This window comes from Heliconius melpomene, chromosome 7, assembly GCF_056956725.1.
Source record: "Heliconius melpomene rosina isolate 202511_hmr_F chromosome 7, ASM5695672v1, whole genome shotgun sequence".
NCBI classification, from domain to species: Eukaryota; Metazoa; Arthropoda; class Insecta; order Lepidoptera; family Nymphalidae; genus Heliconius; species Heliconius melpomene.
Window position 1 is genome coordinate 411775 of NC_140395.1, and position 27778 is coordinate 439552.

General features: G+C 37.6%; 1 protein-coding gene across 2 annotated transcripts; it reads left to right on the forward strand.

Moving 5' to 3' along the window:
- The first annotated feature begins 122 nt into the window (after positions 1-122).
- Positions 123-27609, forward strand: LOC146537122 (androgen-dependent TFPI-regulating protein-like). 2 transcript variants are annotated; one of them, XM_085187605.1, is made up of 4 exons: positions 123-541; positions 24627-24767; positions 24946-25166; positions 25642-27609. In XM_085187605.1, exons 1-4 carry the CDS (start codon positions 317-319, stop codon positions 26006-26008), a joined length of 954 nt encoding a protein of 317 aa, XP_085043731.1. In that variant the 5' UTR covers positions 123-316; the 3' UTR covers positions 26009-27609. The 2 variants fall into 2 exon arrangements, with proteins under 2 accessions (XP_085043731.1, XP_085043730.1); XM_085187604.1 differs by lacking the exon at positions 123-541 and adding an exon at positions 22200-22495.
- The last annotated feature ends 169 nt before the right edge of the window (positions 27610-27778 follow it).

Sequence of the window (27778 nt, forward strand, 5' to 3'; positions counted from 1 at the left end):
TGAGGGATACAGCGTGAAGCTGAAATGAACCAAATTGAATGGACGATATTTATTTTTAAGTAATTAAATGGTAATGAAGCCATACAACCACGGCCGTTTAATATTGTCATAAACGTATTCGATGTCATACAAATAACACGCATTGGTTATTTAATCCAATAATTTACAATAAAATATATTTTTATACTTATTTAATAATAATAATAACATGTTACTGAATTATTACTATACAATGTGTAAATAGACAAGTGTATAATCGTTATTTTGTGTAAAAAGTGTATAATTTTGAGTGGATACACAAAAAAGTTGTGTAACAATGAGTGATATCGAATCTGGAGTTAGTGCTAATCGATTTAAGAACAAATTTACTATTAATCGATTTTTAAAGACCATTTTTCACGGATTATCTTTTGTGTTATTTGTGATTGTGTTATTATTTGGATGTAAAATATGGTTGACGATGGATGAGTCGCTGATGGTACATCCATTACTGAAGGATTTGAAGATGTTAACACCGTTCTTTTTCACTAATTGGAATTTTGTAGGTGGTTTATATATATTTTCTTAGTTAAAACTATAATTTGGTGATATATATCACACGGATCTTATTTTTCTGTGAAAATAGTGGTGGTGGTTTTGGTTGGTTTTTATTATTATTATTTTTTAACTTCACATTGCGGCTCATTTAATCATAGCATTATATTTTAATTTTGTCCGCAATTAGTTAATCAAAACAGAAAATATAAATATTTCAAATTGTATTTTAAGTGGTGCAACTTAACATCGTTTGGGGAGTGTCCCCTCGGAGGGAGGAGCGGAGGTTCCCTCTGCCTACCCTGCTGTGTGCGTTATACAGCGTGAAGCTAATCTACAAAGCATTAAAAAAGTGAATTGTTAAGACAAATAAAACAAGAAGTTCCCACAATATATTTCTTTCGCGGTGACCTCTGCGACGTTTGATTTATTTGTTTACTGATTGTAAGATAAGTAATTACACCTTTATTTAACATACAATATTAAAAATGATAGTTATTTAAATAAAAAAAAAACAAAAAACACGAAAATATTTTTATAACCTGTCGTGGCTTGGTGATGTTTCGTTTTTTTAAATATGAAACCTACCTAAAGACATTTTTGGGGTTTTTTGGACCGAAGATAACGATATCTCGTTTGTCAAAATCCACCCATCCTGCGGTTTAAAAGATCCGAGGTAATACATTTTATAGATGTACATGATATGCGCGAAAAACATAACCCCATTTTGGTAATCGGGTAAAATCCTATCTATAGGTAAATGTGGTGGTTGTCAGTTCTATTTCTACTCAGCCATTTTCCGCCGAATTTTCCAGACATGGTGTGTAATGTGGCGGAACTCTACACCGAATTTTGTCTTTTATTATATTCGTTTCTCTATTCTATTAAAGTACAATTCGACATCGGAATACAATGAATTAAATATTAATTAAGCATATTATTATAAGCAAAGTGAGTTCTTATTAACGTGCCTTTAATTACGTGCTTAAGTGACATTTTACAACGATGACGCTATCATTTTGATTTATACTATTTTATCACGTAACAATAAGTTGTATATAAGACTAGCGAGCTGCTTGCGGCTTCGCCCGCTCGAACTACACAATTATATCCTTTCTCATGTGAATTACTAACGTGGTGTAATAACATTATCACAAAATAATATTTTAGTAATCTACTATTAAATTATCGTCCAATTCAATAAAATTGTTATTTTATCACACTATATAGCTATATTTCTTTATTTATGAGCCGATTCAAATAAAACAAACAAAACATGTAAGGAAAATTTTCTGAAATATAATAGTGAAAACTGCATTACTTTAGCTTAATCAGTTCTAAGGTTAGCGTGTACAAACGCTCAGATAAACAGACAAACCGAATTTTATTATATGTATAGGCTATCTGTTACTTGTGGCTTTGTTCCCGCGTTCATAAAGCATTTTTAAAGTGTTATTATGCCCTTAGGAAACGTATAGGAGCTATGTCAAAATTGTTATACGCTCGTAACAACATAAAAATCAGCTTCACGCTGTATCCCGCAAACAGCAGGGCACGCAGAGGGAACCTAGTGTTAAGACACTCCGTTCCCCGCGTTCCGCTGAGTTTTGGAGGTATTGCGTGTTTAGTGGCGGAACTCAACACCATATAGTCTTCATCTTTATATTTATTTAACAAACTACGAAACATTCTGTTCTATTTTTCTAGTTCTATTACAAAGTATCATATTATTTTTTATTTTATTGCACAATTATCATAAAAGTGATGATAGTTCTCGCGTAATAAAATGCATTATGGATTTTTTATATTCTTTACTATAAAATACATGCAAAGGCCGTAGAGACCCAGGGGCATAAAGTGTGACAGTTGTGGGTTCGATTCTCAATCGATGGAATTAAATATTCATCACTTGGGTATGCGCATAAATGGACTAACGCCCAATGTTAATAATGTATCTCCTATCTCCAGTTAACGTCAATCTTGTATTGTCCGACATGTCTATCCAATCACTAACCTGCATGCCATCCTCCATCTCTGTCTATTTCAATCTATGGTTGCAATTTATGGATTAGGATTGATTATTAACATTGGGCGTAACATTGGTTATATCCTCATCCAGTCCGTAAGAATGGTGTCCTTCCCCCCCTCTCCCCCTCCTTTCTCCAGCTCCCTCCTTTACCTATCCTACCCCCCTCTATTTTCCTCTTCCCTCGGTTTTTCCCCACAAAGGGGTTTTTGGAGGTCAGACGGCAGTCGCTCCAGGAAAAACCACAAACAGCCACAACACAAATGGAACGAACCAACAACAGACTGGGTACGGCTAGGGCGTCGCCGCAAAACGACGCGCAGGCACATCGCCCTACACCTGCGACAAGTGGACAAGGGCTACCGTGTCAAGTACGGGCACGGTTAAAGACGCAAGTACCCAGACGAAAACTCCGCTTTGCAACGTGGAATATTGGCTCTCTAACCGGACGATGCAGGGAACTCGCAGATGTACTCATGAGACGTCGGGTCCAGTGTGCTTTCCTCCAGGAAACTCGCTGGAAGGGCAATAAGTCCCGTAACATCGGACAGGGTTACCGGCTTATATACACTGGGTCACCTTCGGGTAGAAACGGTGCAGCGGTAGTGCTTTCTGAAGAGCTTCAGGATGGGCTCCTTGAAGTTGACCGTCGCTCCGACCGCTTGATGCGAGTGAGGGTACTGATTGAGAGCGTTATCACAAACTTAATCAGTGCCTATGCTCCCCAGGCGGGATGTAGCGCGGCCGAAAAGGAGACATTCTGGGAGCAGTATGAAGGGGTGCTACTTGCTGTGCCGTCTACCGAAGTGATCTTAGTTGGGGGGGATTTGAACGGGCACGTCGGTAAGGCTGCTGAGCCGTATGAACGTGTTCCCGGGGGTTTTGGGCACGGTCTTCGCAATGCAGAGGGAGAAAACATTCTGAGAACCTGTATTGCGTCTGATCTGGCCGTCGTGAATACGTTCTTCCAAAAGAATTCTCAGCACCTTATCACGTATAAGAGCGGGTACCACTCAACTCAAATAGACTACTTACTGACCAGACGGTGTCATATGGGCAGGGTAACTAACTGTAAGGTCATTCCAGGCGAAAGCCTAACGGCCCAACATCGTCTTCTTGTCATGGACTTTAACGTCACTCCGAAGAAGAAAGTAGCCGAGAAACGTAGGCCTCGGATCAAGTGGTGGTTGCTGAATGGACCGATGCAGACCGACTTCCTGGCAGAGGTGAAAAGTCACGATATTTCGACTAACACCGAGACTGCTCAGGATGCTTGGGATCGGGCTCAGTCGGCAATCATTGCGGCGGGCAGGCGAGTTCTTGGCCTTTCTAAGGGAGGACGTGTCATCGACAGGGAGACATGGTGGTGGAATGACGAGGTGCAGGAGGTGACTCGTGAAAAGAAGGCTGCCTTTAAGAAGTGGCAAGAATCCAACTCTCCTGAAGACAGACTGGAGTACACAGTAGCTAAACGTGCCTGTAAAAGAGCTGTAGCCAGAGCCCGCAGTGAAAGTTTGTCACCATTGTATGATAAACTTGAAACTGTGGAGGGGCAGAAGCTCATTTACAAACTGGCACGTTCCCGGGATAAAGTGACGCAAGATATCGCAAAATGTCTTTGCGTCAAAGATTCCCAGGGCACGCTGCTCTGTAGTCATGCCTCTTTGAAGGAGAGGTGGAGAAGCTACTTCCAGGAGTTGCTGAATACTCAGCACCCATGCAGTCTTCATCACGACCCACCGCCTAACCTCGGATTTATTGCCCCAATAACCCTTGACGAAACACGTAATTGCCTTCGACGCATGAAGAACGGAAAAGCGGTGGGACCTGACGACATTCCGATCGAAGCGTGGAAATCGTTGGGCTCTCTTGGTGTGCTCATGCTTACTGACCTTTTTAACCATATCTTGAACACTGGTAAGATGCCGCATCAGTGGCGGCTTAGCTTCATTACCCCTATTTACAAAGGAAGGGGCAGTGTTCAAGATTGTGGTAGTTATAGGGGCATTAAGCTTATGAGTCATACCATGAAGCTCTTCGAGCGCATGATCGACCTCAGGCTCCGCCGAGAGTGTACTATCTCTGAGTCTCAATATGGATTTCAGCCAGGATCGGGCACCATGGACGCCATTTTCGCCCTCAGAACTTTGATGGAGGCATACAGGGAAAAAAGGAGAGCTCTGCATTTGGCCTTTTTAGATCTGCAGAAGGCCTTTGACTGTGTGCCTCGTCAGTGTATCTGGTGGGCATTGCGATCCAAAGGGATCCCTGAGGCCTATATTGAGATTATCAGAGACATGTACCACGATTCCGCTTCTATGGTTAGGACTGCTGTTGGCGATACTATACCCTTCCCGATTACAGTGGGGGTTCACCAGGGCTCGGCTCTTAGTCCGTTCTTATTCAATGTAGTGCTCGATACTGTCTCGGCTCACATCCAGGACCAGCCTCCATGGCTGATGATGTATGCCGACGACATAGCACTCATTGCCGAGAACCGACTGACGCTGGAGCGTAAAGTGAACCTCTGGAAGGGTACGCTTGAGAACGGCGGTCTTAAACTAAATGTGTCGAAGACAGAGTACATGGCCTGCGGGAGCCGGGACTCGAGCACCATCCTTATAGGTCCTGAGCCAGCCGTTAAGTCGGAGAAGTTCAGGTACCTTGGATCCGTTATGCACGAGTCTGGAGGCATCGATCACGATGTCCAAGGGCGGATAAGTGCTGCCTGGGCCAAATGGCGGGAGGTCACTGGTGTGGTCTGCGACCGCAGAATACCGCCCAAGCTCAAGGGGCTGATATACAAGAGCATCATCCGACCGGTTCTTTTATACGGCAGCGAATGTTGGCCGGCACTATCTCGGCACACTCAGGAGCTTCACGTCACGGAAATGAAGATGCTGAGGTGGATGTGCGGCGTAACGCGGTCTGACCGCATACGCAACACATTCATTCGAGGTAGTCTTGGGGTCCGTGACGTAGCGGATAAGCTCCAAGAGCGTCGTCTGAGATGGTTTGGCCACGTTACGCGCCGGCCTAAGAACTATGTCGGATGCAAGTGCCTTGCTATATCAGTTCCTGGAGTGAGACCTCCTGGACGCCCAAGGAAGCGCTGGCTGGATGTCGTGATGCAGGACATGAGAGCCAATGGTCTAACCACCGCGGACGCAAAAGACCGTGCAAAGTGGAGTAGGTTGAGTAGGAGGGCAGACCCTGGCAATAGCCGGGATTAATGCCAGGAGGAAGAAGAAGAAGATTAACATTGGGCGTAAATGCGCAGAATTAGGTAAAACGTCGGGAGCGGAAGTGTATTCATGGAAACGGATTGTCTTAACACTAGGTTCCCAGATTCCTTCTGTCTGTCCTACTATGGGTGGGATAGCGTGAAAGTTCAAAAAGTGGTCCATCCCAGTTACAACTAGTTAAATTCTTCAATGAATCCTACAGTACCTCGAGTTAGAGTATGGAGTCAGGGTTATTATGCTTATATATATATATATATATATGCTTTTTCTCCGCACTTAGAACTTGTCAAGACTCCTGACTCATGTATCATATAAATTGGTGGTTATTTTCATTTAAGAACACAAGCGAAGCCACAGGTAAAAGATAGTTAAAGATAATAGATATTCACGGTACCTTGGCATGGTTAAGATGACTCAGTAATTTAATGATCTCAATGGTATAATTTTCATGTTTTATGACGGGATAGAGAAAACTGAGGTCTTTGGCGTTGTGGGGCGACGTCAGACGGTAAACGGGGAATTAGGGTTAAAAAATTATGTTAAAAAAATATAAGCTTGATTTATATACATAAAAATTAAAATGCTATATTTTGTAAAGTGATACAAATGTTGAGATACTTTTCCTGTCATTCATCCCTGACTTAATTAATAAATATTTTTAATATCAACCTTTTCCCCTCAATTAGTGAAATTCGTGTAAATAAAATAACAAAAACAAAAAAAAACTCAATAGTTTATATCTGTATATATAAATTTTACATGGTTCTTTGTGAAGATTTAATTGATTGGAAATAGGTTTTCTTTATGGTCGTCTTTTAAGTAACACGCGAGGTTAAGATGAATCGATTAACGTAAGAATCATCAAAATCGGTCAAGTCGTTCGATTTTGTCCCTCGAATGGAACATACATTCTTTGCGTCTCGGAAAATGAATATATATAATATTTAATTTCCTCCTTTGGGAATCGAACCCACAATCTGTCGCACTTACAATTACACGCTTGCACCCCTGCGCCACGCCTGGCCTCGCAATTGCACGCGTCGCACAGTTAAGTATAAAAAAAAAACAATGACTTGTAATTCTGAGTTCTACCCTAGCTAATAGCCATGTACGAGTATTGTTTATTGGTACTAGCGTATAACGTCCATATCATAAGTGTATACTGACTTAGCATTACTTAAACGCTGATTACACGATGAGTGGCGGAACTCTACACCGTACTTGTTTTCTAAAGACCGGCGTGCGAAGCGAGGCGGCTTCATTAATGACTACGTTGAACTCGCAAGAATAGAGATAACGCACAGAAGAAACTACTGAACTTACAAAGTTGAAAATTGGCATGTACGAGTAAGTGGGTTAAGCATTGTGGGGGAGCATTGAGAGACGAACAAGATTTCCCAATTTACGTCTTGAAAATTCCAGTAGTGGCGCAGAGGCACAAATGTGCGACTGTAAACGCGACTAGTTGTAGGTTCGATCCCCACTCGATGAAATAAAATATTTTTTTAAATTTTTATTCTCATTTCTTCATTATGGTGTTGAAGCAAAGCCCAGCGTTGAGTTCCGCTACTCAAAACGCAATGTCCCAGAATTCGGTGGAAAATAAGGAACGGAGTGTCTTAAGGTTAGCTATCCCTCTATCTGTCCTGTTGTGTGCGGGATACAGCGTGAAGCTGAGTTTTAAATATAATTATTTTCAAACGTGAACCGAACTTACAAACATTGTATTGCATCCAGATTTGCCAATCTACCAATTAACTTTAAAATGAACGTGCCTACTTACGAGTAATTTTCAAGTTAAACACGTTTTTAACGTATGCGCCTAAAACAGCCAGTCAGTTAAGTTAGTGTAAAGCACTTGAAACTAGAAAGGAATTTATTGATATTAGGTGAATTATGTCACGCTCGTTACTCGTGCTACAACCATTGCCTATACCAAACTGAATTGAATTGGCATTTACTATTGAATAGCAGGGTAGCAGGGTAGGCAGAGGGAATCTGGAAACCTATTGTCACAACAGTTTCCGCTAAATCTTCACTTTCGACTGTTCGTGTTATGTTTGTTACTTCAAAACTTTTGATGATTCTTTTATTTGAAAGTTGGTTATTCCTGTATGCTCCCATTTTAATTTGGTCCATTTCTGACAATGGTATCAATGAGAAAAACACATAAATCTTAAATTTGCGTGACAAATGGACGAATAGCTCAATATCCCGCCAACCAATTTTGATGTTTCCTTTTTTATTGGAAAGGATACACTTCAAGGGTACTTCAATTCATACATAACAAATAGGTACCTATAATAACTACTTTACCTCTAGTACAGGGGTTCCCAACCTTTTTCAGCTCGCGGCGCAGTTACAAGTTTGGTATTTTTTGACGGCACCCTACCCAAGCTAGTTCGCTATTTAAAAATTAAACAGTCTAAAGAAATAGATACCTGCTCCCAAATAGAAATTGAGTTTTATTTATTTAAATGAGAAAATAACAATTAAGACATAAGAATAATAAAGTACGACAGTTCTTAGTCAATTCAATGTGACGGTTGAGCTTAGTCTCCGCACAGTTTCTCAAAGATTTTGAGATTTCCGATTTCAGATTTAGGAAGGCGCCTTCTCACGGCGCCCCTTTTTACTTTCTATGGCGCACTAGGGCGCGGCGGCGCACAGGTTGGGAATCCCTGCTCTAGTAGGTACAGTGTTTAGATGACTTTGTAATTTAATCTCAATGCGATCTTCGCAGCCATATTGTACCATTGTACTGTAAAATTACTTTAATTTGCACATTATCTAATAATATCTTTATTTTCCTCAACGGAAATGTTTTCATTCTTTTGGTGTGTTTGTTAGGATTGATTTCTGAATAAGTGGTGGCGGATTCGATTGCCTACGATGGAATATGTCCGTAGCTCTATGTATTTACCCATTCTACATAGCCGAGTAAGCAGCAGGAACCTTGTGTTAAGAAAATACATGAAGTGAGGACACTTTCCGCCAAATTCTGGAGTCATTCAAGTCTGTGTCAGAGGGAACTTGGTAACCTAGTGTTAAGAGACTTTGTTCTCATTAGGCACTTCCGACTCTCCGCCGAATTCAAGAAAATGAACATATTAATTTTTCACTTTCTCTGGTGGGAATTGAACCCAAAACCCTCTGTCAGACTTCAACCTGTATATATAGTTCAATATACACATAAATCTATAATTCTATGTAATATATTTTTTTTATTAGGGCGCCTTATCCATTATTTTAGCAAATTAATATTCTTGAAATATTAGTATTTAAAATATTTTAATTTTACCGTTGCGGAAGGAAAAATTGTTTAGAGTCATTCAGCGTCTAACAGTAATTGCGATGGTTGTGGCTTTGATTCCCACTTAAGGGAATAAAATATTTTCATTTCCTTGCTCTCTTAACAAGACAGCGCCACTAAACAAGCAGTGTCTCAAAAAAAAATCGAAATTCGGGTGGTACGTTGGGTAATAGAATATCTCGAGACTAGGTCCCCACTGAATATCCTGGTATATGGAGGAAAAAAACAAGCTAATACAAATATATTGCATGATTTATCCATACAAAAAAAAAACAAAAGTTAATACAACTAACTAGGTCACAGTAACTCTGTGAAAAGGTCTTAAAGGTAGGTATAATAGGAGATTACCCTTATACTGTACGTTATATGTATGTCATTGTTCATTAATGTTAAATACGAGGGAAGCCAGAGAAATACATTTTATTTATCTATGAAGTAGATAAAATGTCAGTGTTTTTTGCAAGCGCAAGAAAAGACTTGAGGCCGTTGTAGTGCAGAGGAGAAATGTACGACCGTAAATGAGACGGCTGAGAGAGTATATATGTTTATCTACTAATTTATAGAAACCAAAAGTCATATTGAGAGTTCCGTGGGAACCGAAGTATCTTAATATCAGGTTCCCTCTATTATGTAGGTAACTCGGTAATTGACAGATATTTGACGTCAGTATTTTTTTCCTTACCTTTTTATTACCTTATGACGACAAAGAAAAAAAAACACTACGGTAATGACTCATTAGAATTTCTTTAGTAAATTTTTAACATTGTATAATATTTGCTTAATGTTTTCATAGTGTATGAATTATGCTTAATGTTTTGGGGTTCCTCGTATTGTTTTTTGTTGTTTTCTGTTTTTTAAATCTCTGTTATCTAAACTGATAATAATAAATAAATATTCACTCTAAAATAGAAGATATCCAATAAGAATATGGACGATCTATCGAAATGTTTTTCATTAATATCATCTAAATTTCATGCAGGATAGTATAGGCAGCTTAGCAATTAAATTGCAACATCAATTTTGAAAAAACAACTGCCTTCCGAGCTTTTATGTTCATTCGACGATTCAAAATGTCCGTAACAGATTATCTGAATAAAGAACTGGAAGTGTTTTATTGTCTTATAGGTTTCTTCTGTCTATCCTGCTTTGTGCGGGATACAGCGTGAGGGAAAAAAACATAAAAAAAATATTACAATGTGTCCTTATGTATTGTATTAATGAGTCTATATTACAAAAGATTTAGTTGCGGTTGCCGATATCGCAAAAAACGCTTATGTTGGCACTAAATCAAAATTAATAGGGTACTTCCAGTTGAGCTAGAATTATTAAATATGGTAGGTAGCATCTACACGTTGTACTAGTTCAGGAAAAACTATACATTTGTGGTTAAATCCTAACAAGAATAGCATTAAAAGGGGGGAAAAATTTGGTATTAAAACTGCTACTTCAAGTTCAAATGAAAAGGCTCTGGCTAAGATAAGCTTGAATTTCAGAATAAGCTCGAGATTTCCAATTTTTGTACGGAACCTTCGGTGGGCAAGCCCGACTCGCCCTTGTCCGGTGTTTTTTATTTTTTTTAACCACTGTGCAAAGAGCATAGGATCAATCGATATGTTGTTTTAAGTTTTTAAATTCTAGTCAAAACAGCTATTGCTACCGAACGGTCTCAACATTAGAAAATAAAGAAAAATAAAAATAATATGAGTATTTTGGTGTTTAAGACATTTTTTCATTTTTTTGAGTTAATTTCCGTTACAATATGTACGTTTTCTACTATTTACGGAGAATACTTTGTGATATTGGAGGAAGATTTGTGTTTTTTAATACTCTTTTGTGGGGTAAGTAAAAAAAAATAATATTATGTTATGACTTGCTTTTATAAATAATAGATGAAACATACTTAAAATAATATAAAAAACACTATCTATACCTAGAGCTATAAATTATGAGCCAACATTCAAGTGCTCGATTATTCATATTCTGACTCCATCAACAGACCATCTTGATAAGTTCTTTTTTAACCATATGTAATGGATATACTATTTTATTTCCATTTTCTTGTCCTTTTAGGCACATATTAATAAATGGCTGTCAATTTTGAGAGCGATCTTGAGAGCAATTTTGAGATGCCATTTTTTTCTTGAATCTATGAATGAAAACGGTATCTCAAGATCGAGCTCACAATTGAGAGTGGTTTATAAAAACGGGCCGCCCCTTATTTCCTCCACTCTTCACGCAATGTCTCGCGGGAAGTTATAAACTGATTGTTTGAAGACTAGTTTCCTTCTCCCTACCCTGTTACATGCCATATCCTATCCTATATCTTATAAAACAAAGTCGCTTTTCGTGTCTGTCTGTTGTTTCTAACTCTTCTTCTTCTAAACCACCCAACGGATTTTGTTGCGGTTTTCACCATTAGGTCGAGTATTTTTCGTAGAAGGTTTATATATAGTTTATTATTTGTACATTCTTATGTAAATTAACATAAATACGATAAATATGAATAAAGTCCTACCCGTTGAGACACTTTCGCGCATGCGCTGCTTTAATGGTAAGTACTACATGAAAAAAATGTACTGGAGTATTGTTCCTCTTAATGAGATGTACAAAAAAGTCCGCGATGGCATATTCGTATCTTTTAAGAATAACGTGTAGTGATCATTTTTCTGTCTAAAAATAATAATTTCAATATATTTTTTATTGTGAGAGATATTTTTCCATAATGGTATTAATCCTTATCAATTAAAATACTTTATTAATTTTCTACGTTAAACGAAGATAAAATTTGCTTTTTACACAATTTCGAAATTGCGAATAGTTTTAGATAAAAATGCATTTAATTGTTGACACATCACGCCGTTGACACTTCAGCTGTATCGACTCAAGTTTCACTTATCCCTTACTCTCAGCATATAAATAAGTATATTAGTTCATCCAGAGGATGTTCTGACTAATATCTGTCCGATATTTGTTTATGGGCATACGGGTACGCGACCCCGGATCCTAGAGCCGCCACTCTTACATCCTCATCCAGTCCGTAAGAATGGTGTCCTAACACCCCCCCCCCTTCCCCTCCTCCTTTCCTTAGCTCCCTCCTTTTGCCTATCCTACCCCTTCTATTTTCCTCTCCCCCCCGGTTTTTCCCCATAAAGGGGTTTTGGTGGTCAGACGGCAGTCGCTCCATGTAAAAAACCGCCATCCGCCGACATAATGGAGAGTCACAGAAAGAAACTGGGTACGGCTAGGGCGTCGCCGCTAAACGACGCGCAGGCACATCGCCCTACACCTGCGATAAGTGGGCAAGGGCTACCGTGTCAAGTACGGGCACGGTTAAAGACGCGAGTAACCAGACAGAAACTCCGCTTTGCAACGTGGAATATTGGCTCTCTAACCGGACGATGCAGGGAACTCGCAGATGTACTCATGAGACGTCGGGTCCAGTGTGCTTTCCTCCAGGAAACTCGCTGGAAGGGCAATAAGTCCCGTAACATCGGACAGGGTTACCGGCTTATATACACTGGGTCACCTTCGGGTAGAAACGGTGTAGCGGTAGTGCTTTCTGAAGAGCTTCAGGATGGGCTCCTTGAAGTTGACCGTCGCTCCGACCGCTTGATGCGAGTGAGGGTACTGATTGAGGGCGTTATCACAAACTTAATCAGTGCCTATGCTCCCCAGGCGGGATGTAGCGCGGCCGAAAAGGAGACATTCTGGGAGCAGTATGAAGGGGTGCTACTTGCTGTGCCGTCTACCGAATTGGTCTTAGTTGGGGGGGACTTGAACGGGCACGTCGGTAGGGCTGCTGAGCCGTATGAACATGTTCACGGGGGTTTTGGGCACGGTCTTCGCAATGCAGAGGGAGAAAATATTCTGAGAACCTGTATTGCGTCTGATCTGGCCGTCGTGAATACGTTCTTCCAAAAGAATTCTCAGCACCTTATCACGTATAAGAGCGGGTCCCACTCAACTCAAATAGACTACTTACTGACCAGACGGTGTCATATGGGCAGGGTAACTAACTGTAAGGTCATTCCAGGCGAAAGCCTAACGGCCCAACATCGTCTTCTTGTCATGGACTTTAACGTCACTCCGAAGAAGAAAGTAGCCGAGAAACGTAGGCCTCGGATCAAGTGGTGGTTGCTGAATGGACCGATGCAGACCGACTTCCTGGTAGAGGTGAAAAGTCACGATATTTCGACTAACACCGAGACTGCTCAGGATGCTTGGGATCGGGCTCAGTCGGCAATCATTGCGGCGGGCAGGCGAGTTCTTGGCCTTTCTAAGGGAGGACGTGTCATCGTCAGGGAGACATGGTGGTGGAATGACGAGGTGCAGGAGGTGACTCGTGAAAAGAAGGCTGCCTTTAAGAAGTGGCAAGAATCCAACTCTCCTGAAGACAGACTGGAGTACACAGTAGCTAAACGTGCCTGTAAAAGAGCTGTAGCCAGAGCCCGCAGTGAAAGTTTGTCACCATTGTATGATAAACTTGAAACTGTGGAGGGGCAGAAGCTCATTTACAAACTGGCACGTTCCCGGGATAAAGTGACGCAAGATATCGCAAAATGTCTTTGCGTCAAAGATTCCCAGGGCACGCTGCTCTGTAGTCATGCCTCTGTGAAGGAGAGGTGGAGAAGCTACTTCCAGGAGTTGCTGAATACTCAGCACCCATGCAGTCTTCATCACGACCCACCGCCTAACCTCGGATTTATTGCCCCAATAACCCTTGACGAAACACGTAATTGCCTTCGACGCATGAAGAACGGAAAAGCGGTGGGACCTGACGACATTCCGATCGAAGCGTGGAAATCGTTGGGCTCTCTTGGTGTGCTCATGCTTACTGACCTTTTTAACCATATCTTGAACACTGGTAAGATGCCGCATCAGTGGCGGCTTAGCTTCATTACCCCTATTTACAAAGGAAGGGGCAGTGTTCAAGATTGTGGTAGTTATAGGGGCATTAAGCTTATGAGTCATACCATGAAGCTCTTCGAGCGCATGATCGACCTCAGGCTCCGCCGAGAGTGTACTATCTCTGAGTCTCAATATGGATTTCAGCCAGGATCGGGCACCATGGACGCCATTTTCGCCCTCAGAACTTTGATGGAGGTATACAGGGAAAAAAGGAGAGCTCTGCATTTGGCCTTTTTAGATCTGCAGAAGGCCTTTGACTGTGTGCCTCGTCAGTGTATCTGGTGGGCATTGCGATCCAAAGGGATCCCTGAGGCCTATATTGAGATTATCAGAGACATGTACCACGATTCCGCTTCTATGGTTAGGACTGCTGTTGGCGATACTAGACCCTTCCCGATTACAGTGGGGGTTCACCAGGGCTCGGCTCTTAGTCCGTTCTTATTCAATGTAGTGCTCGATACTGTCTCGGCTCACATCCAGGACCAGCCTCCATGGCTGATGATGTATGCCGACGACATAGCACTCATTGCCGAGAACCGACTGACGCTGGAGCGTAAAGTGAACCTCTGGAAGGGTACGCTTGAGAACGGCGGTCTTAAACTAAATGTGTCGAAGACAGAGTACATGGCCTGCGGGAGCCGGGACTCGAGCACCATCCTTATAGGTCCTGAGCCAGCCGTTAAGTCGGAGAAGTTCAGGTACCTTGGATCCGTTATGCACGAGTCTGGAGGCATCGATCACGATGTCCAAGGGCGGATAAGTGCTGCCTGGGCCAAATGGCGGGAGGTCACTGGTGTGGTCTGCGACCGCAGAATACCGCCCAAGCTCAAGGGGCTGATATACAAGAGCATCATCCGACCGGTTCTTTTATACGGCAGCGAATGTTGGCCGGCACTATCTCGGCACACTCAGGAGCTTCACGTCACGGAAATGAAGATGCTGAGGTGGATGTGCGGCGTAACGCGGTCTGACCGCATACGCAACACATTCATTCGAGGTAGTCTTGGGGTCCGTGACGTAGCGGATAAGCTAGAAGAGCGTCGCTTGAGATGGTTTGGCCACGTTACGCGCCGGCCTAAGAACTATGTCGGACGCAAGTGCCTTGCTATACTAGTTCCTGGGGGCGCGACCTCCCGGACGCCCAAGGAAGCGCTGGTTGGATGTCGTGATGCAGGACATGAGAGCCAATGGTCTAACCACCGAGGACGCAAAAGATCGTGCAAAGTGGAGTAGGTTAAGTAGGAAGGCAGACCCTGGTAATAGCCGGGATTAATGCCAGGAAGAAGAAGAAGAAGTTACGCTGGCCATTTAATATAGATCAAAACTGTCTTTTACTGTTTTTCATTGTAATAAGTACTTTAGAAGTTGTTACAATATCAAAAAATCCTTGCTGCGAAACGGTTCGCCACTCGCCATACGTCCGCCGCGCCCGCCTGCCTTACACGCATCGGTGGTTCAGTGGTAGAATGCTCGCCTGCCACGCGGGCGGCCCGGGTTTGATTCCCGGCCGATGCATTCTATTTAATTTCCTCACAGGCAGCCACGTAGTGCTTGCTTTTCATCAGGGACAGACTACCCTCTTCAGTATTAACCACAAGCAAAAAAAAACCCGCCTGCCTCTATAGCAACGAAGATTTAGATGCGTTTGCACGTATTGGATAATTGGAGTTGAATGTATTATTTCAGCGCGATATATTTGGTTTCATATTTTTTATAGTAGTTATTAGTAGGTAGGCTTTTGTTTATAATTTCTTCCGTTTAAAAATAGTCATTTAACTATCTAAAAATAGTCATTTAAATATACTTTAATAAGTACTTGAAAAGATTAGTAGCACAGATTTTAAAATTACGGTACCTACTAAAAATCCTTGCTGTGTAAAAGAATTGGAAAATACTTATTGAAATTACTAAAATGCGGGTTGCATTAGGGTTTAATTAATTTTCACATTATCTTAAGTGCTTTACAAACATATATTATATGAATAATCCAGTAGTAAAAGCGGGCGAAGCCGCAAGGGGGTCGCTAGTTATGTATAAATCTTACCAACATATTTCGACCATTACTTGAACATACTTTGCATACGTGAGGCCTTGCATCCGTATGCATCGACAGTAAACGCAACGGTTATGGGTTTGATCCCCACTTGTGGGAATGTGTTTTATTCAATTCAAGACAAAGAACGGCATGAGTTCTGCCACTTAACTAGCAAAGTGCGGAATGTGAGGGAATCGAGTGTCTTGACAGTATGCTCTCTCTCCTTACCCTACTATATGTAAGATATAGGTGAAGCATGGAGTACTGTTCTCATCTCTGGGCTGGTGCACCCCAGTATCAGCTTGACCCATTTGATCGCATACGACGTAGAGCTGTTCGAATCATTAAGGACCCAGTAAGCTGTGAAAGGCTTGACACTTTGGCTCTGCGTAGAAACGTCTCCTCGCTGTGCGTTCTCTATCGCATTTTTCATGGTGAGTGTTCTGAAGAACTGTTCGACCTGTTAGCTGCCGCCGAATTTTCCAACCGCACAGTACGTCACAAACTTAAATACCATCCACACCACCTGGATACGTGGCACTCCACTACTGTGCGGTTTCGTAGAAATTTCCTTCCACGCGCCACCGAACTGTGGAATGGCCTACCCGCGGCAGTGTTTCCAGGTCGGTACGATATGGGTACCTTCAAAAAGCGCGTCTATCTCCACCTTAAAGGCCGGCAACGCACCTGTAGCTCCTCCGGTGCTGCACGGGGTCGTGGGCGGCGGTGATCATCATCAGGTGACCCGAACGCTCGTTTGCCTTGTCCTTCTTCCATAAAAAAAAAAAAAAAAGAAGCTTAAGCCGTAATTGTCGCTTAAAAGATGAAGTTTAAAAGATTTTTCTAGAAAACTGTTATATAACGTGGTAGTTTTAATTAAATTAAGCGTTGATACTCTTAAGAAGTAAAAAAACAACTTTGTATTTACTCGTATGTATGAATTTTAAATACGTTTTTTGTTCTTAAAATATATTTAAAATTTCAAGTAAATTTAGTTGAATGTAATGTAAGAAAAATCATTAATTTTAGAGGCTGTAGTGGCACAGTGGCAGTGACAGGCTGTTAATGTGACGATTGTAGATTCGATCCCATTTGAGAAAAGTTCATATTTTTTACATTTTTAAAAAGTTATTGCACACTTAGAAAAGAGAAATATTTTCTAGAAAACGGATAAAAATTTGAACATAGCGATTATTGGATTAGAGCGGTCTGCGTCATTGGGGATCCAACAATCTGTGATAGACTCTCAGGAACTGTTACCTGGTATCTGCTGTCGAATTTTCTAATCGCAATGTACATCACAGACTTAAATATCATCCCCACCACCTAAATACGTGACATTCTGTTGTTTTGCGGTTCTTCCTCCTACGCGCCAGACAACTGTTGAAAGATCTACTTGCGTCAGTGTTTCCTGGTCTATGCGACATGGGACTTCAAAAAACGCATCTACCTTAAAGGCCGGCAGCGCACCTGTAGCTCCTCTGGTATTACTTGGGAGAGATTATTGACCACAAAATGACCCGTGCGCTCATTAGCTTAATTTGCGAGTTCAACATAGTCCTTAATGGGACCGTTCCCATTAAGGACTACGTTGTTCTCTTGCGGTAGAAACCAGACTTTAGGATATGCCATACAGCACTCTTAGTAATCTTCTATTGACCAGGCCGCAGGCAAAATTTATTAAGATTATGTACATTATACGAGATAATTATTTCAAAATCATAACCAAATCTCATTTTAGTAATAAAAACAGTCTCACCGCGAACGGTCGAAACATGTTGCAAATTAATTTTTATTTATATGTGAATACAGTTTTTCATTGTTCGGAGCTGTTGTGTATGTGTTTCGTACAAGCTTGGGGCCTTCGTACTATTTATTATATAAGTGATCAAGAGATTCCAGAAACATTGTATATGATTAAATATTACTCGTGGGCCTATTTGACTAATTGGAATTTGGTACGTCTATCTATCTTACACTGTCTAACTCACAGCAGGGTAGGCAGAGAAAGCTAGTGTTATGTCACTCCTTTGCCCACGTATCCTACTGATTGTACCCTACCAATCTTTGAGACCTTGCTTGCTTGTTGAGTGGTGGAATTTTACGCTGCATTTTTCTAGTTGGAAATGGAATTAAGGATTGGAAATTAAGGTATTTTAAATACAATCAATTCTCCGAATAGGGATCAAAGGCACAGCCGAATTTTTTGGTTCTTTCTATCTACATACGTACGTAAATATTATAGGTTAATAATAGAACTCACCTTCACCCTTCACCAAGTTATTTGAACTTGGTAGGCAGAGAGAATCTGGGCACCTATTATTAAGACACTCCGTTCCAAACACAACTTTAATTTAATTGACAAATTTAATCGACGAAGCCGCATTAGTCTCTAGTAATAAATAAAAATAATATAATTTTTAATTTAATATTATATTTTTAACATAGTATTATAATTTAGGTAGTTACTTATATTTTTAATTCTTAAAACCTTTTTTTAAAGCTTAACAATCAAATCGTTATTTTATGCCATTAATTAAAGATTAGTTATTTAAGTACCAAATGTGCAAATAAAAAATTAACAAATTGTAATTATTAATATGAAGAACAAAAATTGAAAACTATTGATTGCGTCGGCAAAGTTTTTTGTGTATTATAATTATTTATTGCACAAATAGGAAAAATATTGTTTTAGAAAACATATACAATTTGAACCAAGCGGAATTTGTACTGGCATCTCTGGGATCGTTCAATTTTTATAATAGTTTCGTAAAAAAGTATTTTTATTTGGTTTGTGGCTGTAGATCAAAATTAACTAACTTGATTTGTTTATTATTCTCTTGGATATCAAAACGGAATTTGAACTAGTAATCATTAAAACGTTGTGAAATGCGTCACGACGGGTCTATTACTATTTATCTTCTACTAAAACAAATACGTCGGTCATAGTAAATTGATAATATTATCAGAGTATTAAGAAATGTAATGTTGTCGCTTTAGTGACTTAATAAATTTGCTCGTTTTTAGGGAGTTTTTCTTTTTTAGCTTTACACAGTATCCCGCAGGTAGCAAAGAAGCAGAGTGAACCTGGAAAAATAGTCTTTAGACTCATTGATCTCCATTAAGACACTTTGAGTTGAGTGGCGGAACTCAACGCTGTGCTTTGCCTCGTTACCAGCGCGAGGAAATAAAAATATTAAATATTTCATTCCTCGGGGTGGGTGCGCAATGTCTCATCGGGATGATTTGAAAAATACTTATAAATGTACTTTCTTTTGAACTATTACTGATTTCGGCGTATGCACTTTTGATTGATATAATTATAGAATAAGCAATTTGAACTACTCATATGTGTAATATTAATAACTATATTAATAACTTATTAAACACATTCAATGTATAATTTGCCTGTTTACATGTTACTACTAAAGTAGGTGTTTTTTGTTTAATTATTTTACTACGTAACGTCACGCACAATGAACACGAAAATGTTTGAAAAAGAGGAATATTATATTTTTGCACTTTATTTGATTATAATTTATTTTAATTAAAATTTGTCTTTATAAAGGAAGTTTTAATTCCAAACATATCTGTATGTCATTTTATTGGAATTCCCGGTAATTACAACAAGTAATAAGCAAAAGGCTCCATAAATGGAAGCGTTATAATAAGAAATAATAAAAAAAATGTGTAGTTGTAACCGTCATTAAAACATAACAATTAAATCTTTTTTTGCTATCTAGAAATCATAATACATTTATTGTTAACGTGGCTTAATTGATGACATATTTAAAAAAATAGTAGGTACTGTACGTCTAGATGCGACATGAAAAAACATCAGTATTCTGTAAATAAGCAAACGAAATAATTCTAGTACTAATAATATCTATTATAATTAATAACACGACCTTACAATATACGTGTAGCATGTTTCAAAACAATTAAATAGTATTTATTGTGTGAATATTTTATAATGTTGCATCTTATACATACAAACTATCGCAGCGTAGTTGATGAACCTCATTTTGAGTGCTGTTATTGTATTTTAGTTGTATATTATAGAATACGTTGCTATTTATTTTAAACAAGTTAATTAAGATATCACGAGTGGCGCAGGGGTACAATCGCGTGACTGTAAGCGCAACGGGTGCGGGTTCGATTGTTACTCGAGGAAATGAAATATTTAATATATTCATTTCCATGCTCTGACGAGGCGTAGCGTTGTTTTGTTACTCAACACGCAATGCCTCCAGAATTCGCCAGAAATTGGGTAACGGAAGTGTCTTAATGGGAACGGAGAGTTGTAACACTAGATTCCCTCTAGGTAGAGGGCGAGATTCCAATTTCTGGCGAATTCTGGATATATGTTATTTCAAATGAGAATAGAGTGTCGGGACACTTCTCCTTCTCCAGGTTTAATCAGATTAAATAGCGGGTATGGCGTGAAATTACAAAATAAATTAACAAAATTATCAAAAATATTGAGTAACAAGTTAAGAAATTCTAGAATCCGATTCAGAATTGACCTAGATTTAAAAGATAATTTTTAACAATTCTAAACAGGTATCTACATATAAATGCTAATATACATATATGGACTGCTCTTGGAATTTATCTTTAAAATTATATTTTTAAAATATAATAATATTTTTGTAGGTTTAATTTAATAAAAAAATGATCTTCAATTATTTACAGTAGGATGCTACTGTTGAACTAATTAATTAAATATAATATACACATTTATTTCTTCAGTCTTTTTTTAATAGTCAAAAAAGTTTGTTGTATGGGAGCCCCCTTAAATAATTAATCGGTTTTTTATAGTGTAGTGTAAATATATAATCGGTGAAAATTTTAATCGTGATAGTTAACCAAGCTGAAGCCTAGTGACAGACAGACAGACAGACAGGTCGCCACACAAATACATGAGTCAAAGCAATGCATGTATATGATTTAGTACTTTTATATTTCAAGGTCTATTACAATGTCATCTTGACGAAACCAGATAGCTAATATAATACTTATACACATTAAAATAAATACATACGTAGATTATAAAATACTAAAATAACAATAGAATTAATTAATCCTTGGTTTAGATGTTAGCTAATAGTCACTATAACAATAGTGTTAGGTATTCTATAAAACAGATTGTTTATGTAGAATTCTAAAAGCGTTGCGTGTGGATATTAAATGTTTAATTACACTTAAAATCTGCGTTATAAAGGCCTCAAAAAAATTTAAAGCGAAGATTAAAAGTCTATATTATAGGTGAAAAATTGAAATGGACCTTGGACTGAAAAAAAAATTCAATTGATATTTAAATAAGTGGCATATGGATATAGTTTGATCAATGCTAGATCACTTTTATGGATTTGCGGTGAAGGTTCTATTCTATATAACCGAGTTCACTGAATTTTAAGTAAAACTAAATGTTGTACCACGAACTTGATATATTATTAGGTATTTTTTTGTCTTACTTAAAATTCCAAATGAAGTTGATGAATTGTCAAAATTTAATCTTGTTTGTAAATGTCTTTTCCACTTTTTTTGGATAATGTGCAATAAAAAAAGTAAGTAGTAAGGTAAGTAAAATTATATAACATTCGACTCTTTTTACTTTGTAGGTTACAGGTATAATATTATACATACCCGTCTGTGTATAAATGTAATAAAATGATTAAAAATAAAAGTACCTTAAAGATTATGTACTAAAACATATACACACGTATGTCCCTAACATCTTTAGAAAAAAAGACTACTCCAGCTGGGTAAAACATGATATATATTTTTGTCTATTTAAAATATAGTTATCATTTTAATCTATTAACTTTATGAATTCAAAATATACACATTAATATATTGTTATAAAAGCTAGAAAATAATTAAGACATGGATGGATCGTCTGTTAAAATAAGATAGCTTAAAAAAATATTTATATAATTGTATTTATTAAAAAAAAAGACTTCTTTAAGAAATAAAGGGTATATATCCAAATATGGCAACACCAATCAGTTCACATACTACCCTCACAAATAAAGTTAAACCAGTCGCCCGAAAACTAAACGGGCGTCTAAACATATTTAGTTTTAGTTGTAATTATAATAATAAATAATTTATAAATATAAAAATAATATAAAATTTAATACAATTATAAAATAATAAATTTGTTAAATAAAAATTACAAAATGGATGAATTTTGGAAGGATACGAATATATTTTACAATGTTCTGTGCTTTTTGATAACTGAAAACGAGAAATTATTTGATCGAAGCGATTCCAACCTGTACTGGAGAACGGTATTCCATTTATTTGGATTGCTCCACCACGTTTACGTGGGCCTCCTCGCGAACACCTTAGACTTAGAAAGCAGTGATATACCCGAAGTTAAAATGCTGTATACATATCGAGCTGGATATTTGACTGGATGGAATTTTGTGAGTACTTTGTATTAAGGGAGTTAAATAATTTTAAATTTTGGAAAACTATTTTAGTGGCCTGTGTGACCTGTTGTGTATGAAAACATTTTATTTATGCATAATTTCATCAAATTCATCAGAGTGATTAAGTTTATTTTATATTTCATTTTTTATATTTAAAGTTATCAGCGATCATTGGATAAAAAAATTATGTAATATTGTCTTAAAAAAAATTTTAGCAACAAACTTTGATTGTTTCATTTGTAATATTTTTGAAAGTCGCAAATAACAATCAGTTCGTACAGCAAAAGAAGTTTTAATTTACCATTTACTATGATTGGTTATAATTTGACCTTTAAATCAATCTAACAATAATCTTTATCGGATGATATTCCAATATACAATACACATCTACAGATATACATATATTTGTAACAACTATAGCTTATTATAATGAACTACAGCCACGCGGTTGTTGCAGATTCTATTTCTTTACAAGGAGGGTGTATCTTTATATTAATTAGTGTTGTCTTCTTTAAGTAAAATGCACCTTCCATATTATTTTATCTATATTCTATATATAAATTTCAACGCCGTGGTGGTTCCGGGTGTGTAGTGTCAGACACTCTGTTCACCGTTATCCATCCGAATTCCAGTCAATCTAGATATTCTAGAATGTAAAATGTAAATGTATGAGACATTAGGAACATTGCATGAGAGGCGAAACTCAACGCTGCGCTATATCTTAGATCTTATCAGAACAAGGAAATAAGAATAATTCTAATATAATTAATGAGTCCCTCAAGTACATGGCATCCTTTATAATACTGCAAAAGTCTCGTTTTTTATTTATTTACCCAAAAATTGTCCAATTACGTAATTTCCTATACTATCACAATTAATTTCCGTTTTTACTTATCAAAGGGGGTGTCGAAACTACCCTAAATTATGTTATCAATCCTTATCAGCTGTTATCACGTGGCAAGCACGTCGACTTCGACCGTCGACCTTATTGATAAGCTGTGTATTCCTCGTGTTAATTGTAAATGTAAATAATTATGATGATCGTGATTTAACGTGATTTTGTTTATTTATGTTTACGTATGTTGCATGTTACTAATGAATGAGGCTGTCGTGGCGCAGCGGCCCACTGACGTAGTGCGACTATGAACGCGACGGTAGTGAGTTCGTTTTCCACTCGAAGGAATGAAATATCTAATATTTTCATTTGTAACAACATGCAATGCAATGCAAACGTGGAGAAGGGAAGTGTCTTAACACGGGGGTTTCCAGGTTACTTTTGCCTATACTGCTTGCTTCTCAGGATATAGTGGTATCCCGCGCATAGCTACTTGCTCCTTACATAGTGTCTCTAACTGACGATGCTCAGCCGAAGTAACGCTGCGTTGAAATCTCAATCTTTATTTCTCTTCTAATAAATATTAAAAATGTACCTTATGGCTCTCGTTACTTAACTATTGTAAACGGTATGTAGGATAATAAATAACATTTAGAACGGTAAAGTCCTTTAATGTTTTGTTATTAGATATATATCAAGAACATTTAAAGAGAATTTCCTGAAATTCCCACGACGACGATAAAAAGGGGAATTTCGAGAGTGACTGTTTACACATATGATTTCCAATTTATATTTCGTGTTATGTAGGTCTACAATAGACGTCCAGACGTAGACCTTTTAGTTATCTGAGGTCAACCGTCTGCGGCAATTACTCATTTATAATTAATTCTGGTAACAATTAAATATATTAGTGAATATATTCTCTTTGTAATGTTAAAACACTACGTTCGAGACATTGCGTGTTGATTGGCGGAAAATAAATAGATACTGACACACATAGACTCCCATAAACTACTGAACCGAGTTTAAAAACGATTTAGCGAACAGTTTCTCTAAACTGGAATACACCACATTTAAATTAATAAGGATCACTTCTATGTGACTTCTAGTTTCTGAGAAATTTGTGAAAGAAAAGAACAATTTTACAAACATACATATACTTAAGAGATTTAGCGCATGTTCTAGGGAACCTGAATACTAATATCATACTGAAATATTCAAGTCAAACTTATATCCGTCTTGGTTGGAAGTCAGATTAAAAAGTTAAACTTATTTCTTTACTATTTTCAGGTGTTCCAAACAATCTTCCTCGGTCTCTCTCTAACACACGATGTGTTAGAATGGTTAGACAAGGAAGAAAACAACATCGCCCAGAAACTTAAATACTGGCGCGATGTGTTCTTCTGTGGTATGGTAGTGCCTTGCACTTTGGTAAGTTACAATATAAATATCTAGATTTTTTTAAATTTAAATTTTCCTCATTCTATGAGACCAAGCGTAACGTCTAATTCCGCCATTCAAGGCTCTCCATTGCCTAAATAGTCAAAAAGTGAAAAATATAGTAACATATTAGTACAATCCCAAGATTATTATTTAATTTAAATTTCAGTTCGTGACGACCATGTTCTGGTGTGTATACGCAATAGACCGGGAGCTGGTGTTCCCTCAAGTGTATGACGAAGTGGTCCCTTGGTGGTTCAACCACTGCGTCCACACAAATATAACCATCGTACTGCTCATCGAGACTTTGCTTCAGTCGAGAAGGAAACCTACTGACATAAAGATGGAGATGATTTTATATTTGATTGTGGCTGTCGCCTACGCCATAGTGTAAGTATAGGGAATATCATTGTTAGTTATATATATATATATATATATATATATATATATATATGTACAATAAGTAGTACTTAAAATTATAAATTTTTCAAAACAAATTAGGAGTCAGCATCTGACTGTAAATGTAACATTCTCGTTACGTACCAATGGAACTGATTAAACATGATTTTCTGTCTTTAATGTCTCTTCCACTAGTGAAGGTTGGCAGTCAACTCTGCATATTTGCTTAGGTACTAAACCAGCCGTCCGTCCACCATTCTTCGATATTCCTCAGTCATAATAATATTATATTATTTTTTTTATATTTTTAAATGTAAAATTGGTTCACTAACTTAATAAAAGTATATCATGTGTTATCATGTGTCACTACAAATAAATGTATGTATGTATGTATGTGAGTTGAAATTGGCTAACAAACTAATTTAAAAATTACGTGACATATATTTCATGAAAATACTTTTTTCAGATACTATTCGATTTACTTCGCCACCGGTCGCTGGCTGTATCAAGTTTTTGGTACAATGAACTGGTGGCAAGTGTGTCTGTACCAACTTTTAATCTGGGGAATGATGTATGTTTTCTATGGACTTCAATTCCCAATCAACAGGATTTTTCACAGAGAAGAAATTCCAGAGAATACCGCAACGGACACAGGAAAAGACCAGAATGACAGCATCAATAAAGTTAATGATAATAGTCTTAGTAATGGTAATGTAGGAGCTCCAAATAATGGTAAAATTATTACCGATTTAAAAACACCACCGTTTTCTACGAAATCTTGGAGCCTTAAATTCAGAAGTATAAGAAGTCAGTTCGAGAATTCTAGATTGTGATAAAGATTTACATATAATTTTAAGCTATTCATTTATCAATAGAAATATTCGTGACTTTTTATCTTAATGAACATACTACGGTGTTGAGTACCGCCACCGCCTTGACATGTAATGTCTTAAATATTAGGCGGAAAGTGGTGGTGTCTTGTCACTAGGTGCTTGCCATAGCATGGTGGGGGGAAAAGGGTGGTGAATCTGCTAAATGAATATACTATGATCCTACATATAAAATATTTGGAATTTATTTGATAAGTTCCTGATTCATTTGATAGATATCTTCAATGTCGTTACGAATAGTGGTAGATATCTATGGGAAGATTCATTTTAATATTCTTGAGATAATAGCTCATAAGCAAAGGTCCCACTTGATATTTTTTATATAATTTATTTGTCTTTACTTAAGTAAAAAGTCACAAATGAATAACAGGGACCAATAAGTATACTTAATAAATAATATGTCTATTCATATAAAAATAGCACAACTCACTGTATGAGTTTGCATACGGGAGCACCCTGAGGGAGGATGTTACGAAAAAATGGGATTTTGTTGACTTTTTATAGTTCAGCGAACGACATTCCTGGCAGCCACATATTATAAATTTATTTGGTCATAATGTTGTCTTTTTCTGTGAAGAAATCTATTAAGGAAGTTAACAAATACCTTTACCTTTCTTGCAAGATTAAAATTTTAGATAATTATACATAACTGAAAATTTTATACTCGGGTCAATTCTGTTGTAAAAATGTGTTGTTTTTGAGTTGTGCCTCTTTCCTGGATGTTTTGTTATATAATAATGTAAGAAAGTGAGGAACAAAGCGTCTTAACACAAGATACCTTCTGCCTTTTGCATAAAGCATATGCGCGATACACCGTGAAGTTAAACAAATGCATATAAAATAAACAAAAAAGGAAATGGGTAGAATAAAGATATTTTTTTTATAATTAATAAGTAATTGATGTTTTGAGGCCTAAATCAGTGAAATCAATTCAATAGAAATATTTGCTCTACTTAAAATTACATTTTATCCTTCCAAAATTTTTCTATAAAATAAAAACTATATACCTAATAGAAAAATTACGTTAAATTTAAGAATATATATTTTTGTATTATAATGTAATTTTATTTTATTTTGGAGACATCAGGATAATGATGACTATGATCATGATATTATTGGGTCCAATGTTTTTACTCCTACGTTTACTGATCGCTGCTGCTGCTGATGTTTCTTGCTGCTTGCCATATAAAATACACCGTTAAATTTATGTTTGTCATCAAAATAGTCCCGTTGTAAAATATTATTCAACGATGTAAACCACCTGAGGTCAGGCTCTCTTTTCTCTAAATCAGCGGTATGCTCATATTTCTCGTAGTGTACAATCTAAAATATTGTGTAGGAGTAAGCAGTCTCACTAAAGCTGTAATCTGTAATACAAAAATAATTAGGCGTGTGAAGCTCGCAAAATAATTAACAATTTCGATACAATTTTGTAGTTTTCTAAAAATGTGTCTAAAATAAAATATTATTAATACTTAAGATATTATACAAACAATGCAATAAATATTTAATTATATTAGAAAATAAATTATCTAGAGACTGTATTATTTGTTTTTTTTATTCCTTATATATAAACAATCCCGACTGCCGTGCATGCCTAATCGTGGCCGCACTGAAGTGGAAGATGGACTGATATATGATAAACATACCGCGCATAGATGCTCACATGTATGCACAGATGCTAAAAAGCTCTTGTCCCTGCACACCGACGCT

Bases quoted from the DNA above. Each gene is read 5' to 3' on its own strand.
- LOC146537122 (XM_085187604.1), top strand. From the start codon at position 22,247: ATGGATGAATTTTGGAAGGATACGAATATATTTTACAATGTTCTGTGC. The intron at 22,496-24,626 runs GTGAGTACTTTG...TACTATTTTCAG, and splicing joins ATTTGACTGGATGGAATTTT to GTGTTCCAAACAATCTTCCT. The intron at 24,768-24,945 runs GTAAGTTACAAT...TTTAAATTTCAG, and splicing joins TGGTAGTGCCTTGCACTTTG to TTCGTGACGACCATGTTCTG.